The following is a 13,455-nucleotide window of genomic DNA, read 5'->3' as shown; positions in this document are numbered from 1 at the left end:
CTTCCCCCCCCTTCTCCGTCTTCGGCCGATTCCTGGGCCGACGTGACTCTTCGTCTCGAAGATGAGGAGGAGCGCGGGGCGTGGACGCTGAGGGCACGGCTTTCCCTGGATTTTACTCGGCTCTTGGGAGGGAAAACGCGTTGCCAAGGGGGCTCGTCGATGTGTTTTCCCAGCTCCCTTTATTTTTTTTTTTAAGCGACTCACAAAGTGTGAGTAAGCACAGCTGTAACGGCGTACGCGTGCGTGACGCCGAAACCTTCCAGCGCCGACGCCAGCAACGTTTGATACCGGCGTCGAGACGGGATCGGATGCTTAAAATAACATCAAGGGGGGGAGAGAACGGTGGCAGGGTTTGCTCGAGACGCCCTGCCAGCTCGGCTCGGAGATCGTTGCGACGTCGATGGCGATTTTCAGGCTAATTCCGCGGCGCGGCGGCGTTGTGTACGGGCGGCTGCGGCGCGGCGGCGTGACGGAGCTGCGCCCGTCGGGGACGGTTTGGCGAAGGGCGGCTCGCCCGCCGATCCCGGTGCGCTCCCCGAAGCGCCGCGCTGGGAATTTTGGCTTTATGGAGGAGGAGAATCCCAGAATCACAGAATCCCAGAATCCCAGAATCCCAGCATGGTTGGGGTTGGAAGGGACCTCTGGGGGTCACCCAGCCCAACCCCCTGCCCAGCAGGGTCACCCAGAGCAGGGGGCACAGCACCACGTCCAGGTGGGGCTTGAATATCTCCAGAGAAGGAGACTCCACAGCCTCCCTGGGCAGCCTGTTCCAGTGCTCCGCCACCCTCAGAGGGAAGAAGTTCTTCCTCACGTTCAGCTGGAGCTTCCTCTGCCTCAGTTTGTGCCCAAGAGGGGCTGAAAGCACCTGAAGAGCCGGGCAAGGTGGGTGGTGGGAATGGATCCAGGGCTTCGCAGCTCGGAACCTCGCAACTCGTTTGCTGAATCGCGTTGTCTCCTCGTCCCGCCACCAAACCCTCTAAATAAATCCGCCGGGGACGGCGCTCCGCGGCGTAGCAGCCGCCTTCCCGCCTCGACAGCAGCGTCACGAGCGCGGCTTGGACGGGAAGCAGCGAGGAGAAGCGCTTCGCTTGGCTTCTCGGAAGCGTTTTGGGTTCCCAGAGCTCCCCGCGCAGCCGTCCTCGCGCGACGCCGCGAGGATCCGAGCTCGGAAGCACCTCGAAGATTTAAAGCCGTCTGCAGCCGCGGGGCGCGCGGGCCGGTCGCTGCCAGGGAAAGCGAATCATTTGTTTATGTGGAAGAAGGTGAAAATGATGGAGAGAAAAGAAGAGGGGGGGAAAAATAATCAAAAAAAGGTGAGGTTTTTAGAATAAAAGCGTTTTCTGGCGGCGCCGGGGCGATCTCTGCTCCCGGCTCCAAAAGGGGGAGACGACCTCGTCTCGTGTCGCACCCCTGAAGACGCTTTGGCTCCGCTTCCCGCCTCGAAAGAGCTTCAAGTCCTTGCGTGGCCTGAAAACTCCTTTGAGATACAGAAGTGTGTTTTTTGGAATTAGTGAAAAATGGTACCTGCCAGGCGCGCGGGCGGGCAGCGGACGCCGTCCCCCCTGCCGGGAAGCTGCTGGCAGAGGAACGCTTCCCAGCGTATATTGAAGGAATTATGATACAAATATATTTATGGTGAGAATTCAGACCGCTGCGGTTTTCTTCTGCTTTGAAATACAGCTTTTGAAAATTAATTATTTTGAAGATTCAGGCTCCGGGTCTCGCCGTCCGTTAATTAGCGACAACGGACCCGACGCACCTCAGCACCGCGGAAACAGAACTCGGAATGTTCCCGGCCTGACGACGGGGCGGAAATCCAGGCAGCTTTTAATTCCCAAATCCCCCCGGGCTCCGTTAGGGGAGCGGAAAGCGAAGGATGGGTGAGAAACTTGAGGAATTTTGTCGTTTTTTGGCTGGTTTCGTGGTGCTGAGCCGGGCTTTCTCGCCCTTCGGAGCTGCATCGCGAGCCCGGCGCTGACGCCCCGAAACGCTGGAGAAATCAAACCGCGGGGTCTCGTCGTGTCCCGGACGCGGAGCGGCGTGCGCTCGGCGGGTCACGGCCCGCTCCGGAGCGATCAGCTGGACTCCCCTGCCGTGTTTAGCCGATTCGTTTGCAGCTCCTGAAAATAATTAGCGGCCCGTGGGCCGCCGCTGGAGCCGGGTTGTTCCAGCCGTGAACTTCAGCCCGGGAGAGGGGTCTGGACCCTGCAGTGAGTTTCCCCCCTTGTTTTTTTGTTTCTTTACAGTCTTCTGAGTTTTTATTTATTAAAACTAGCTGGCTAGTTTGTTGGGTTTTTTTTCACTCTCCTTCTCCTCGATTTTTATTCGCGGAGTCTCGTCAGGGAGCTGCACAGCCCTGCGTTTCCAAACCCTGCCCGGACTGCAGGCCTGAGGAAAAGAGGGGAAACACCAGAAACCCCCCCCCAGACTCCCCTCTTTCCCAGCCCGTGGCGTAAGGAGGGCTTTGCGAGGAGGTGGCCCGGCACCAGATCCCCGGTTATCGGTGGAATATCGGTCACCGGTCCCTCTCGGCGGGGTGAAAATTCACCGAAAACCTGCCGGTTTGGGTTCCTGAGTGAAGCGTGACCCCGGTTGTGTGATGCTGGAAGGCAAAGCAAGTCTGCTGCTGGCCCAGAACTGGGAGGAGTGGTGGATCCACCAGTAACGCTGCGCTGGATCCAGCGAGCCCTGGCCAGGCTGCAGAGTTGGGCGCAGGGGAACCTGATGAGGTTCAACCAGGGCAAGGGCAGGGTCCTGCCCCTGGGGAGGAACAACCCCAGGCACCAGGACAGGCTGGGGGGGACCTGCTGGGAGCAGCTCTGCGGAGAGGGACTGGGAGTGCTGGGGGACGACAGGGTGACCATGAGCCAGCAGCGTGCCCTGGGTGCCAAGAAGGGCAATGGGATCCTGGGGTGCATGAGGAGGAGTGTGGGCAGCAGGGCGAGGGAGGTTCTCCTCCCCCTCTGCTCTGCCCTGGGGAGGCCCCATCTGCAGTGCTGTGTCCAGTGCTGGGCTCCCCAGTTCAAGAAAGATAAGGAGCTACTGGAGAGAGTCCAGTTCTGGGCTCCCCAGTTCAAGAACGATGAGGAGCTACTGGAGAGAGTCCAGTGCTGGGCTCCCCAGTTCAAGAAAGATGAGGAGCTACTGGAGAGAGCCCAGCGCAGGGCTACGAGGATGAGGAGGGGCCTGGAGCATCTCTGCTCCGAGGAGAGGCTGAGGGAGCTGGGCTTGTTCAGCCTGGAGAAGAGAAGGCTGAGAGGGGACCTTAGAAATGCCGATCAGTATCTGCAGGGTGGGGGTCAGGGGGACGGGCCCAGACTCTTCCCAGTGGTGCCCAGTGACAGGACAAGGGGCAACGGGCACAAACTGGGGCAGAGGAAGCTCCAGCTGAACCCGAGGAAGAACTTCTTCCCTCTGAGGGTGCCGGAGCCCTGGCCCAGGCTGCCCAGGGAGGCTGTGGAGTCTCCTTCTCTGGAGATATTCCAGCCCCCCTGGCCGCGGTGCTGTGCCCCCTGCTCTGGGTGACCCTGCTTGGGCAGGGGGCTGGGCTGGGGGACCCCAGAGGTCCCTGCCAACCCCACCATGCCGGGATGCTGTGAAAATGGCTGTCCCGCAGCTCGGTGCTTCACTCACTCCGTCTGGGCCAGCTCGTACCCGGCTGTCCCCAGCTCCTTGCACTGGTGGGCCCTCCTGTTGCGGTGCCGCTGGTCTGGTCCCGTGTCCCCCACCATCTCCAGAACATCATCATCATCATCGCTGGGGGGTGGGGAGGAAAAGCAGAGCGCGGTGTTTGGGATGGAGCGAGCAGCTCCCAGCCCCGCGGCTCCCCCGACGCTAACGCGGTCTCTCTCCGCTCTTCGCAGTTGACATGGATGATGAAGACGGCCGGTGCCTGCTAGATGTAATTTGGTAAGTGACACCGCGCCGGGCGCCGCGGGGCGGGCGGAGGCCTGGGACGGGGGGGGTTCTGCCACCCTCGGTCCCTGGGTGCAGCCGTGTCGGTCACCGGGGCTTCTCCAGCGCCGCGCTGGCTCTCCCGGAGCCGAACCGCGTCCGAGGCGAGCTCCGAAGGGTCTGCGAGCTCTGCAGACCGAGAAATCCTCTCCGGGTTTGCGAGTTCGTGCCCTCCCCTGAAGCTTGGGCAGGAGCTGTAGAGAAATGAGACAAATAAATCCCATTTCTCACCTAGTTTGCCCCAAAACTGCGACTTTTTATTTTTCGCGCCCCGGCCCTTGCTGGCTGTCAGCGACACCGGGCTGGGGGTGCTCGTTAGCGGCTCGCCCAAACGATTTGGGTTTTGATGAACCCCCTGTCAGCAGCCAACGCCGGCTGATTCTCCCCGGGGGGTTTTATCGTGAAACTTCGGGGATTTGGGGCTTTGCGGAATGCGAGGCGGCGTCAGCGACCCGGGAGAAGAAAACCCACCCCTGGGCACCCCCGTACGCGAGCTGGACGGGCGCAGGTCGTTAACGATCGCGCGGGAGGGCGTCCGGAGTTAACGAGCCCCGCTGACCGCTTTCATCCGTTGTTTTGCAGCGATCCCCAGGCCTTGAACGATTTCTTGCATGGATCCGAGAAGGTGAGCGACGACGGCTTGCTTCTGCTCGCCAAAAACTCCAGCCCAAACTTCCTTTGGTTTTTTATTTTTCAAAGAAGCGATGAGGCTTTTTTTCCCCGAAAGAAAGAAAACCCCAAGCTCAGGATTCTTGGGTTTTTTTTAGGTTTTAGGGTTTTTTTCGGAGCCCGGGCGGCTCTCGCAGCGGCAGCTCCCGCCGCTGCCCGCGCGGAGCAGCCGGCCGGGGTTTTTGGGGCACTTTGAGCCGATTTGGGGTGCCTGCCGGCAGGAGACGGGGACGGGGAGGGCCGCTGCCGCGCCGGAGCTCAGCGCTACCCATCAGCAGCCACCCTCCCATTTTTTATTTTTTTTTCCCCATTCTTTTTTCTTTTTTTCCATACGATATCTAAAGAAAGTAAACGGAATCTTTTTAATTACAGATTGACAGTGATGATCTCCTGGACAACACAGGAGATGCAGCCAGTGCCTTTTTTGAAGGTGCTGGGGTATGTATTTTTTTTAATTTATCCTCGGGGAGCATCAGCTTAGAAACCTTTCCTTGGTTTTCTTTTTTATTCCCCCTCCTTTTTTTTTTGGTTTCGCAGGTTTGGTTTTTTTTCAGGTTTGTTTCTCTAGCGAAAGAGGCAGGATTTGAGGATTATCCCCCAAAATTCGTAGAGAAATAGCTCCGCCACTTTCCCCGCACACGGGGCGGGGGGAGACCGGTTGGGATGCAGAGCCTGCTTCCAGCCTGGGAAAAGCTCGGAGGGTACGAAACTGGGGAGGAGGAGGAGGAGGAGGAGCAAGGCTTAGCCACGCTCTCGCCCCGCAGAGGCGGCAGGGATCGTCTGGGGGGGGGGAAAGCTGGCAAGGAAAATAAATCCCCTTCCTCCGCGTTCCCCCCCGAGCGCGGAGCGCAGGCGGCTGCGAGGGTGCCATGTGCGCAAGCAGATTCTGAAAATCCTTTTTTTTTTTAATTTTATTTTTCCTTTTCCCCCCGAGAGCATGGGTTACTGCATGGATACCATTCAAGCATGAAGGTCTATTTTTTAATTTTTTCTCTCTTTTTTTTCTATATTTCCAGTTACATTGTAGTAAGTCTTCATTTTTTTTGTGTGTTTGTGTTTTGTTTTGGGTTTTTTTTTCCCCTTCCGTTGCGCTTTATTTTTTTATCACCAAGCCTTTAGGTAGAGCTGCCGACGCTTTAGAACCGAGAGGGTTTCCCTAGCAGTCGAGGTTTGCTTCCCTTTTGGATTTTTTTCCTTTTTTTAATTTGATTTTTCTCCCCGTTTCCTAGTTAGGCCTACGTCTCGCAAACCTTGGCGGCGCGGAGCCGGCGGGGCCCGAGCCTGGGCTGCTTTCCCCTTCCCCTCGCCGTTCCCGCCGGCGCCGAGCTCTCTCGCGAGAGAAGGGCCGGGTTGGCCTGGAGTTTTCAGGCTCCTTTCCAGAACGCGAAATTTCCGCTTCCCGTCCCGACGGCAGCGTGGTTTTTTAAAGAGCGAGAAGGGCGAGGGCCGGATTCTGAGCTCCTATCGAAATGGTTTCATGGATGAAAGCTTAAAGCGTGAACCATCCCGGGGCCGCCGTTGCCTGGCCCTGCCCTCGGCCCCCTCCCTCGCTCGGAGGTGGGTGGCTCGAGGTCCGCCTCGCCTGCCCCGCAAACGATGCCGCGCGTTCGTTTGGGCTCTCCCGGGCAGCGTGGCCCCGCTCCGCTCCGGGGCAGCCCGCGGAAGCTGCGGGGCCGTTGGCTTGGAGCCCTCTCCCGCCGTGCTCGAGCTCAATGCCTTCTTCTCCCTTCTCCCCTCTGACCGGCCGTCGCCCAGCTGCACGTCCAGGAGCCCTCCGGCAACCATCTGAGCACCGAGCAGAGCCAGCCCACCACCAGCGTGGACCTCGACTTCCTCGAAGATGACATCCTGGGCTCGCCGTCCGGCAGCGGGGCCAACCTGCCCAACTCGGACCAGCCCTGCGACATCCTCCAGCAGAGCCTGCAAGAGGCCAACATCACGGAGCAGACGCTGGAGGCGGAGGCCGAGCTGGACCTGGGCTCCTTCCAGCTGCCCACCCTGCAGCCGGTGGTGCAGACGGCCTCCGACGGCACCCCGCAGATCTTCTCCGGCGGGGCCGACCTCATCGGGCTGCAGCAACCCACCGTCCTGACCCACCAAGCCCTGGTGCAGCAGTCGGTCGGGGCGGACGTCGTCAACAAGGCCATCAGCGTCCAGCCTTTCCTTCAGCAGGTCGGCCTGGGCAATGTCACCATCCAGCCCATCTCCAACCTCCAGGGCCTGCCCAACGGTAGCCCCAGCGGGGCGCTGGGGATCGGGCCCATCCAGGTGGTGGGGCAGCAAGTGATGGCCATCAACCAGCCGGCGCAGCAGATCATCGCCAAGCAGGTCCAGCCCTCCCAAGTGGCCACCATGCCCGTCGGCAGCTACATCACGCAGACGGCGCCCGAGCAGCAGCAGGTCACCCTGGCCTCGACGGGGGTCTCGCCGCAGAGCGCCGGGCTCGTCATCCAGAAGAACCTACCGACGGTGGCCACCACGACGCTGAACGGGAACTCCATGTTCGGGAGCGTGTCCGGCACTCAAGGCTCCCAGCCGCTCACCGTCACCTCCAACCTCAGCAGCCCCTTGGTGCAGGCCCAAAACGTCATCATTCACAGGACGCCCACCCCCATCCAGCCCAAACCCGCCGGCGTCCTCCAGCAGAAGCTCTACCAGATCACCCCCAAGCCCTTCGGCTCCAACAACACCACGTTGACCATCCAGAACGAAGCCGCCCTGCAGCAGCAGAAGGCCCAGCAGAACCTGACCTTCATGGCCGGCAAACCCGGGCAGAACGTGGTGCTCTCGGGCTTCCCCCAGGGGCTCCCGGCCAACGTCTTCAAGCAGCCGCCGCCGCAGCAGCAGGCCCTCAGCAAGCCCATGAGCGTCCACCTGCTGAACCAGGGCAGCAGCATCGTCATCCCGGCCCAGCACGTCCCTCAGGCCATGCTGCAGGGCCAGAACCAGTTCCTGCTCCCCGGGCAGCTGGCGGGCGCCTCGGCCGTGCAGATCCCTCAGCAGCTCTCGGCCTTGCAGGCCAACATGGGGGGCCAGATCCTGACCACCTCGCACCCCGGCGGGCAAGCCCACATCATAACTAGCCAAGGGCCGGGCGGGCAGCTGATCACCAACCAAGCCTTGCCGGCGCAGATCCTCACCAACCAGAACATCGCCAGCCAGCTGAACCTGGGCCAGGTGCTCACCTCGCAGAACGCCCACGGCACCGCTCACATCCTCTCGGCCCCCATCCAGCTCCAGCCCGGCCAGGTGGGTCAGCCGGCTCTCTTCCAGATGCCCGTTTCGCTGGCGGGCAGCTTGACCACGCAGAGCCAACCCTCGGTGGCCGCTTCGCTGGGCCAACCGGGCCAACCGGTGATCCAAGGGGTGACGCTGCCCAACCAGGTGGCCATGCTCAACGCCACCGAGAGCCTCGGTCAAACCGTGAGCATCCAAGCTTCCGCCGCCACCAGCAGCCAGAGCCCCGGCCTGGTCCAACCGCAGCCGGCCTCGGCCGCCGGCCTGCTCCCCGCCGCCGACCAGTCCTCCATCCTCACCGTCCAAACCGCCTCCCAGCCGCCCGCGCCCATCCAGCTCAACGTGCCGCCGCCGCCGCCCGCCCAGCAGCCCGTCGCTTCCCAGCCCAGCCCCAGCTTGGCCTCCAGCCCGGAGAAGATCATCCTGGGGCAGGCAGCCGCCGGAGCCGTCATCAACCAGGACTCCATGCAGATGTTCCTGCAGCAGGCAAGTCGAGCCCCTCGCCGGGGAGGGGGTGGCCGCCGTCTTGGCAGCCCGCTGGGTGCTGGGAGAGCGACGCCGGGCTCCGAGAGCCCCTGCTTGACGTGCTACAAGCGCTCCTGCGTGGTCTTAATCCTTTAAGCGTCGTCGTCCCGCCGTGGGGCGGTTCCCTCCCTCGGTAGGAGTTGCCGGGAGCGGCGAGCGGCGCTCAGGGCCGCGCTGAGCGTAGGCATCCTGGTTTTGGTTAAAAAAGAACCGGTTCTTTTTTAGTGAAACTTCTTTACGGCGAAGTTCTTGGAAGTATCTGATGGTAGGCGAGTGCCTCCGCCTTGCCTTTGGAAGGAGGAGCTGGTGGTGGGTCCACCCAGGTCACTGGTGATGGGTCCACCCAGGTCTCTGGTGATGGGTCCATCCAGGTCGCTGGTGATGGGTCCACCCAGGTCTCTGGTGACGGGTCCACCCAGGTCGCTGGTGATGGGTCCATCCAGGTCTCTGGTGATGGGTCCACCCAGGTCTCTGGTGACGGGTCCATCCAGGTCTCTGGTGATGGGTCCATCCAGGTCTCTGGTGACGGGTCCACCCAGGTCGCTGGTGACGGGTCCACCCAGGTCGCTGGTGATGGGTCCATCCAGGTCTCTGGTGATGGGTCCACCCAGGTCTCTGGTGACGGGTCCATCCAGGTCTCTGGTGATGGGTCCATCCAGGTCTCTGGTGACGGGTCCACCCAGGTCGCTGGTGACGGGTCCACCCAGGTCTCTGGTGACGGGTCCATCCAGGTCGCTGGTGACGGGTCCATCCAGGTCTCTGGTGACGGGTCCACCCAGGTCGCTGGTGGTGGGTCCATCCAGGTCTCTGGTGGTGGGTCCACCCAGGTCACTGGTGATGGGTCCATCCAGGTCGCTGGTGACGGGTCCACCCAGGTCTCTGGTGACGGGTCCACCCAGGTCGCTGGTGATGGGTCCACCCAGGTCTCTGGTGACGGGTCCATCCAGGTCGCTGGTGATGGGTCCACCCAGGTCTCTGGTGACGGGTCCATCCAGGTCGCTGGTGATGGGTCCACCCAGGTCGCTGGTGGTGGGTCCACCCAGGTCGCTGGTGACGGGTCCGTCCAGGTCGCTGGTGGTGGGTCCATCCAGGTCTCTGGTGGTGGGTCCACCCAGGTCACTGGTGACGGGTCCACCCAGGTCTCTGGTGACGGATCCACCCAGGTCGCTGGTGACGGGTCCACCCAGGTCTCTGGTGACGGGTCCACCCAGGTCGCTGGTGACGGGTCCACCCAGGTCTCTGGTGACGGGTCCACCCAGGTCGCTGGTGACGGGTCCACCCAGGTCGCTGGTGATGGGTCCACCCAGGTCTCTGGTGACGGGTCCACCCAGGTCGCTGGTGATGGGTCCACCCAGGTCTCTGGTGATGGGTCCATCCAGGTCACTGGTGACGGGTCCACCCAGGTTGCTGGTGACGGGTCCATCCAGGTCACTGGTGACGGGTCCACCCAGGTCTCTGGTGACGGGTCCATCCAGGTCGCTGGTGATGGGTCCACCCAGGTCGCTGGTGATGGGTCCACCCAGGTCTCTGGTGATGGGTCCATCCAGGTCACTGGTGACGGGTCCACCCAGGTTGCTGGTGACGGGTCCATCCAGGTCACTGGTGACGGGTCCATCCAGGTCGCTGGTGATGGGTCCACCCAGGTCGCTGGTGACGGGTCCACCCAGGTCTCTGGTGACGGGTCCATCCAGGTCGCTGGTGATGGGTCCACCCAGGTCGCTGGTGATGGGTCCACCCAGGTCTCTGGTGATGGGTCCACCCAGGTCACCGAAGCCACCGAAGCTGGGTTTTCTGTCTTCGTTAGCTCCAGTCAGGCCGTTGGGATCAGTTGGGCAGCGCTGGAAGCGACGGCGTCTCGTTGTCCGGCGGTGCCGGGCCGGCTGCGGACGCCTCCACTGGTCTGTGCTGGAGAGGGGTTCGGTGGCGGGTCGGACGCCGTGGTGGGTTTTATTTGTCGTGAGCTCAGAAAGGTGGGTGCTGGTCCGTAACCCACCCAAGTCCCTGGATCACCAGAGAAAGGAATGGGAGGAGACCGAGCGCTTTCTGTTATTTTATTATTATTATCATCATTATTTTATTACTATAATTATTATTTCAATAGTGAGAAGCCTTCACATTCCCATTGGAACCTCTCTTGCCGTAGCCGGCAGCGCAGATGCGTCCTTCTAGGTCTTGGAGCTTGACGTTGACGGGCACCTCCCGGCGTTTCAGCGTAATTAAAGCCAGGCGTCTGCCCGTCGCTAACGAGTTCCGCTTCCAGCCATCGCCGGGGGGGCTGAAGAAGCTCGCAGCCCCCGCGAGACGCGGAAAACCCTTCCCAGAAATAGCGAGGACCCTCCGTGCCGGCGGGAGAGGCCGATGCGGGGGGCTTGGCACGCGCGCCGCGTCCCGGCCTTGGCCTCTCTCTGCCGTTTGGCGCCGGCCGAGGTGCCAGGCCGGGCGCGAACGCTTGCTCGGCGCTGGGGGGGGGTCCTCCTGCGTCCCCAAAACCTGCGCCGCCGCCGGGTAGCGTTACCGTGGTCGGACGCGACGCGTCCGGCTGCCTCCCCCGAGCAAAATCCCTCTCCCAGCTCCAGAGAGCTCTACCCCTCGCCGGCCGTGCCGGCGCCGCGGCCGGAGCGAGAGCGGCCGCGCTCTGGGGCCGCCGCCGGTGCCGGGAGGAGCGTGGGGTTGGACCCGCACGCCTCGCCGCTGCCGAACGTGCCCCGGGCGCGTCGCCGCGCGCGGGAAACCGAGCTGCCGGCGGGAAAACCCGCGGCAGACGTCTCCCGGCGTTTTTATTTTTCACCTCCGAAGCCGCCACGCTCTCCCTCCGGCCCGGTTTCCCCGGCGGGATCTGCTCGGGGGGTGGTGGGAGCCTGGGGGTTTTGTTTTCGAGGCGAAGCAGCCAGGTTTGCTCCGCTCCCCTCGGCGGAAGGGAGAGGGGAGAGGTGCCCCGAGCCCGGCGGGATGCTCCCGGCGCCGGGATTAATTGGGCTCCGGTAATTTATCGCTCGGCGAAGGCGAGCTGCCGGGCTGGCCGTTGGCAGGGCAGCGGGGTTGAGCCCTTACACCCCAAACCCACAGCTGACAGCCGCGGCCCGAGTCGGGGGGCTGCGGGGGTCCCCTCCCTCCCCCGCCGTCCGTCCCTCTGTCCGTCCGTCTGCTCTCCCAGCTCCGGCTGCTCCCGCTCGCTTGCCTGCAGGCCCTCACTAACCCTGAAAGCTGCTGCCGCCCCGCGTTGCTTCTCCTCCTCCTCCTCCTTCACGCTCGCACGCCGCTGTCCGCTGCATTTTGGTCCCTCCCAGGCGTTTTATTTCTCTTTTTTCCCCCAATTCTGCACCTTTCCGGGAGTTACGAAGCGCTACGATCGCTGTTAAGCAGAAGGGCGATTCAGAGGCGGAGGGAGGGCGCAGCTCCCGGGGCGAATCTCTCCCCAGAAATCGAAATAGCGGGGCACTTCCAGCGGCGAGGGTCGTTAGGGCCGTCCTCGTTAGCCCCCGGCCGGCTCCGGGGAGCCGATGGCCGCCGGGCCCCTTCCCCGGGGGAGCAGCAGCCTCAGCGTTGCACCGGCTGCGGTGGGAAGAGAAGGTGGGATACGGCCAAGCGTCCCTGCAGCCGCTCCCGAGGGCAGGGCTAAGGGTGGTTTTGGGGAAGAAAAGTAGAAAACGCTTCTTCCCTGGCCTGGGGGGGGGAGGCTGGGGGTCCCCGCTTCGGCAGACACGGCCGCGGCGCGGAGCTGCTTTCGGCAGCGCCAGCCAAGCCGGGCTCGATGCCCTTCTGCCATTTTACCTTGTCCTGACCCCCCAAAAACGCTGCGAAAGCAACGCTCGGGGCCGGGGAGGTCCGATCCCCGCCCCTGGCACCCCCAGCACCGACACCCAGGCCACGTAGGGAGGGTGCTAGGGCAGAGCAGGCCGAGGGCTGGAGCTCGTTGTCCCGGGGCTTCGTTAGGGCAGGAGGCAGGGACGCGCCGCGAGCCGCTTTCAGAGCGGTGCGTGCTCTTCGTCGTCCCGCGGGTGCTTTCGAGGGCAGGGCTCCTTCCTGAGCTTCGACTAACTTCTTCCTCTTTCCTTCTCTGTTTCAGTTACCCGCAGGGCAGCAGAAGCTCCCTGGAGCCTCCCCGTCCCCTTCGCTACCTCATCCTCCCCTGGGGGAGAGCCCGCAGCTCCCGGCCGCCCACCTCTCCCAAATGCAGTCCCCGCACCCCTCCCGGCCCCCCTCCCAGCCCCAGCCCCTCTCCCGGCCCCCCTCCCGGCCCCACTCGCGTCCTCCGTCCCAGCCGCAGACCCTCTCCCGGCCCCCCTCGGAGCCGCTCTCCCGCTCCTGCACCCCGCAGGCCCCCGTGCCCGGACTCTACGTCATCCAGAACCAGCTGGCCTCGTCCCCCCTGGGCGGGGGGCAGCACCCCCTGCGCCCCCCCTCCCAGCCCCCCTTCCAGCCGCCCTCGGCGCAGGCCGAAGCCGCCCCGCCGCCGGCGCAGCTCCAGGTCCAGCTCCCGGCGCCGACGGAGCTCCAGCACGCCCACTCCCCCCACTTCCAGCTCCAGTTCCCAACCCAGGGTCAGATCAAACCTCCCACTCCCACCCACGCTCTCCACCTAACCGCGGAGCAGCCGAGGAGCTTCCCGATGATCCCGAGCCAATTCCAAACCCTCCCGGCCATCCCCAATCCCACTCCTCAGCAGAAGCAAATACTGGACAGGTTCCAGCAGGTAAATGAGCAGCGTCGAGGGCCTGACGCCGGGCGGCGTGGCAAAACGTGGCCGCCGGCCTCCCGGCGTCGGGGAGCCGAGGGATTAACGGAAAAATCGGGAGCCGAACCCGGCTGGTTCCTCCCGGGGGTGGTGGGGGTTTTGCCGTAGGGCTGAACCGGGCGCCGCGTCCTCGGCGTCGTTGGAGGGGGGGTTTTGGGGTGCCCGGGGCGGGGGTTACGCCTGGCTCTGCCGCCTGTCGTCGCGGGAATGCACGCGCGGAGCTGAGCGCCTTCCGCGAGCGCCGCTCGCGTGTTGGTGAACGAGGCGAGGAGGAGGCGTTCGCCGCGGCGGGGGTGAAAGCGCGCCCCGTTCCGCGGTGACCAGCACCCCCGAGA

The 13,455-nt window shown here is 63.3% G+C and overlaps 1 protein-coding gene across 3 annotated transcripts in view; it reads left to right on the top strand.

Moving 5' to 3' along the window:
* The window catches only part of BICRA (BRD4 interacting chromatin remodeling complex associated protein), a 41,479-nt gene that overhangs the window by 18,312 nt on the left and 9,712 nt on the right, over positions 1–13,455 (top strand). The window contains exons 2-6 of one of the 3 annotated variants that reach the window (XM_075446199.1): positions 3,864–3,909; positions 4,537–4,579; positions 4,996–5,061; positions 6,379–8,346; positions 12,452–13,078. In XM_075446199.1, the coding sequence (XP_075302314.1) occupies positions 3,864–3,909; positions 4,537–4,579; positions 4,996–5,061; positions 6,379–8,346; positions 12,452–13,078 (2,750 nt within the window). The remainder of the gene's footprint in view (positions 1–3,863; positions 3,910–4,536; positions 4,580–4,995; positions 5,062–6,378; positions 8,347–12,451; positions 13,079–13,455) is intronic. The other 2 variants (XM_075446200.1, XM_075446201.1) reach the window with 2 other exon arrangements.

Source organism: Opisthocomus hoazin, chromosome 39 (genome assembly GCF_030867145.1).
Source record: "Opisthocomus hoazin isolate bOpiHoa1 chromosome 39, bOpiHoa1.hap1, whole genome shotgun sequence".
In the NCBI taxonomy this organism is placed as follows: Eukaryota; Metazoa; Chordata; class Aves; order Opisthocomiformes; family Opisthocomidae; genus Opisthocomus; species Opisthocomus hoazin.
This window is presented reverse-complemented; position numbering and strand designations above follow the sequence as displayed.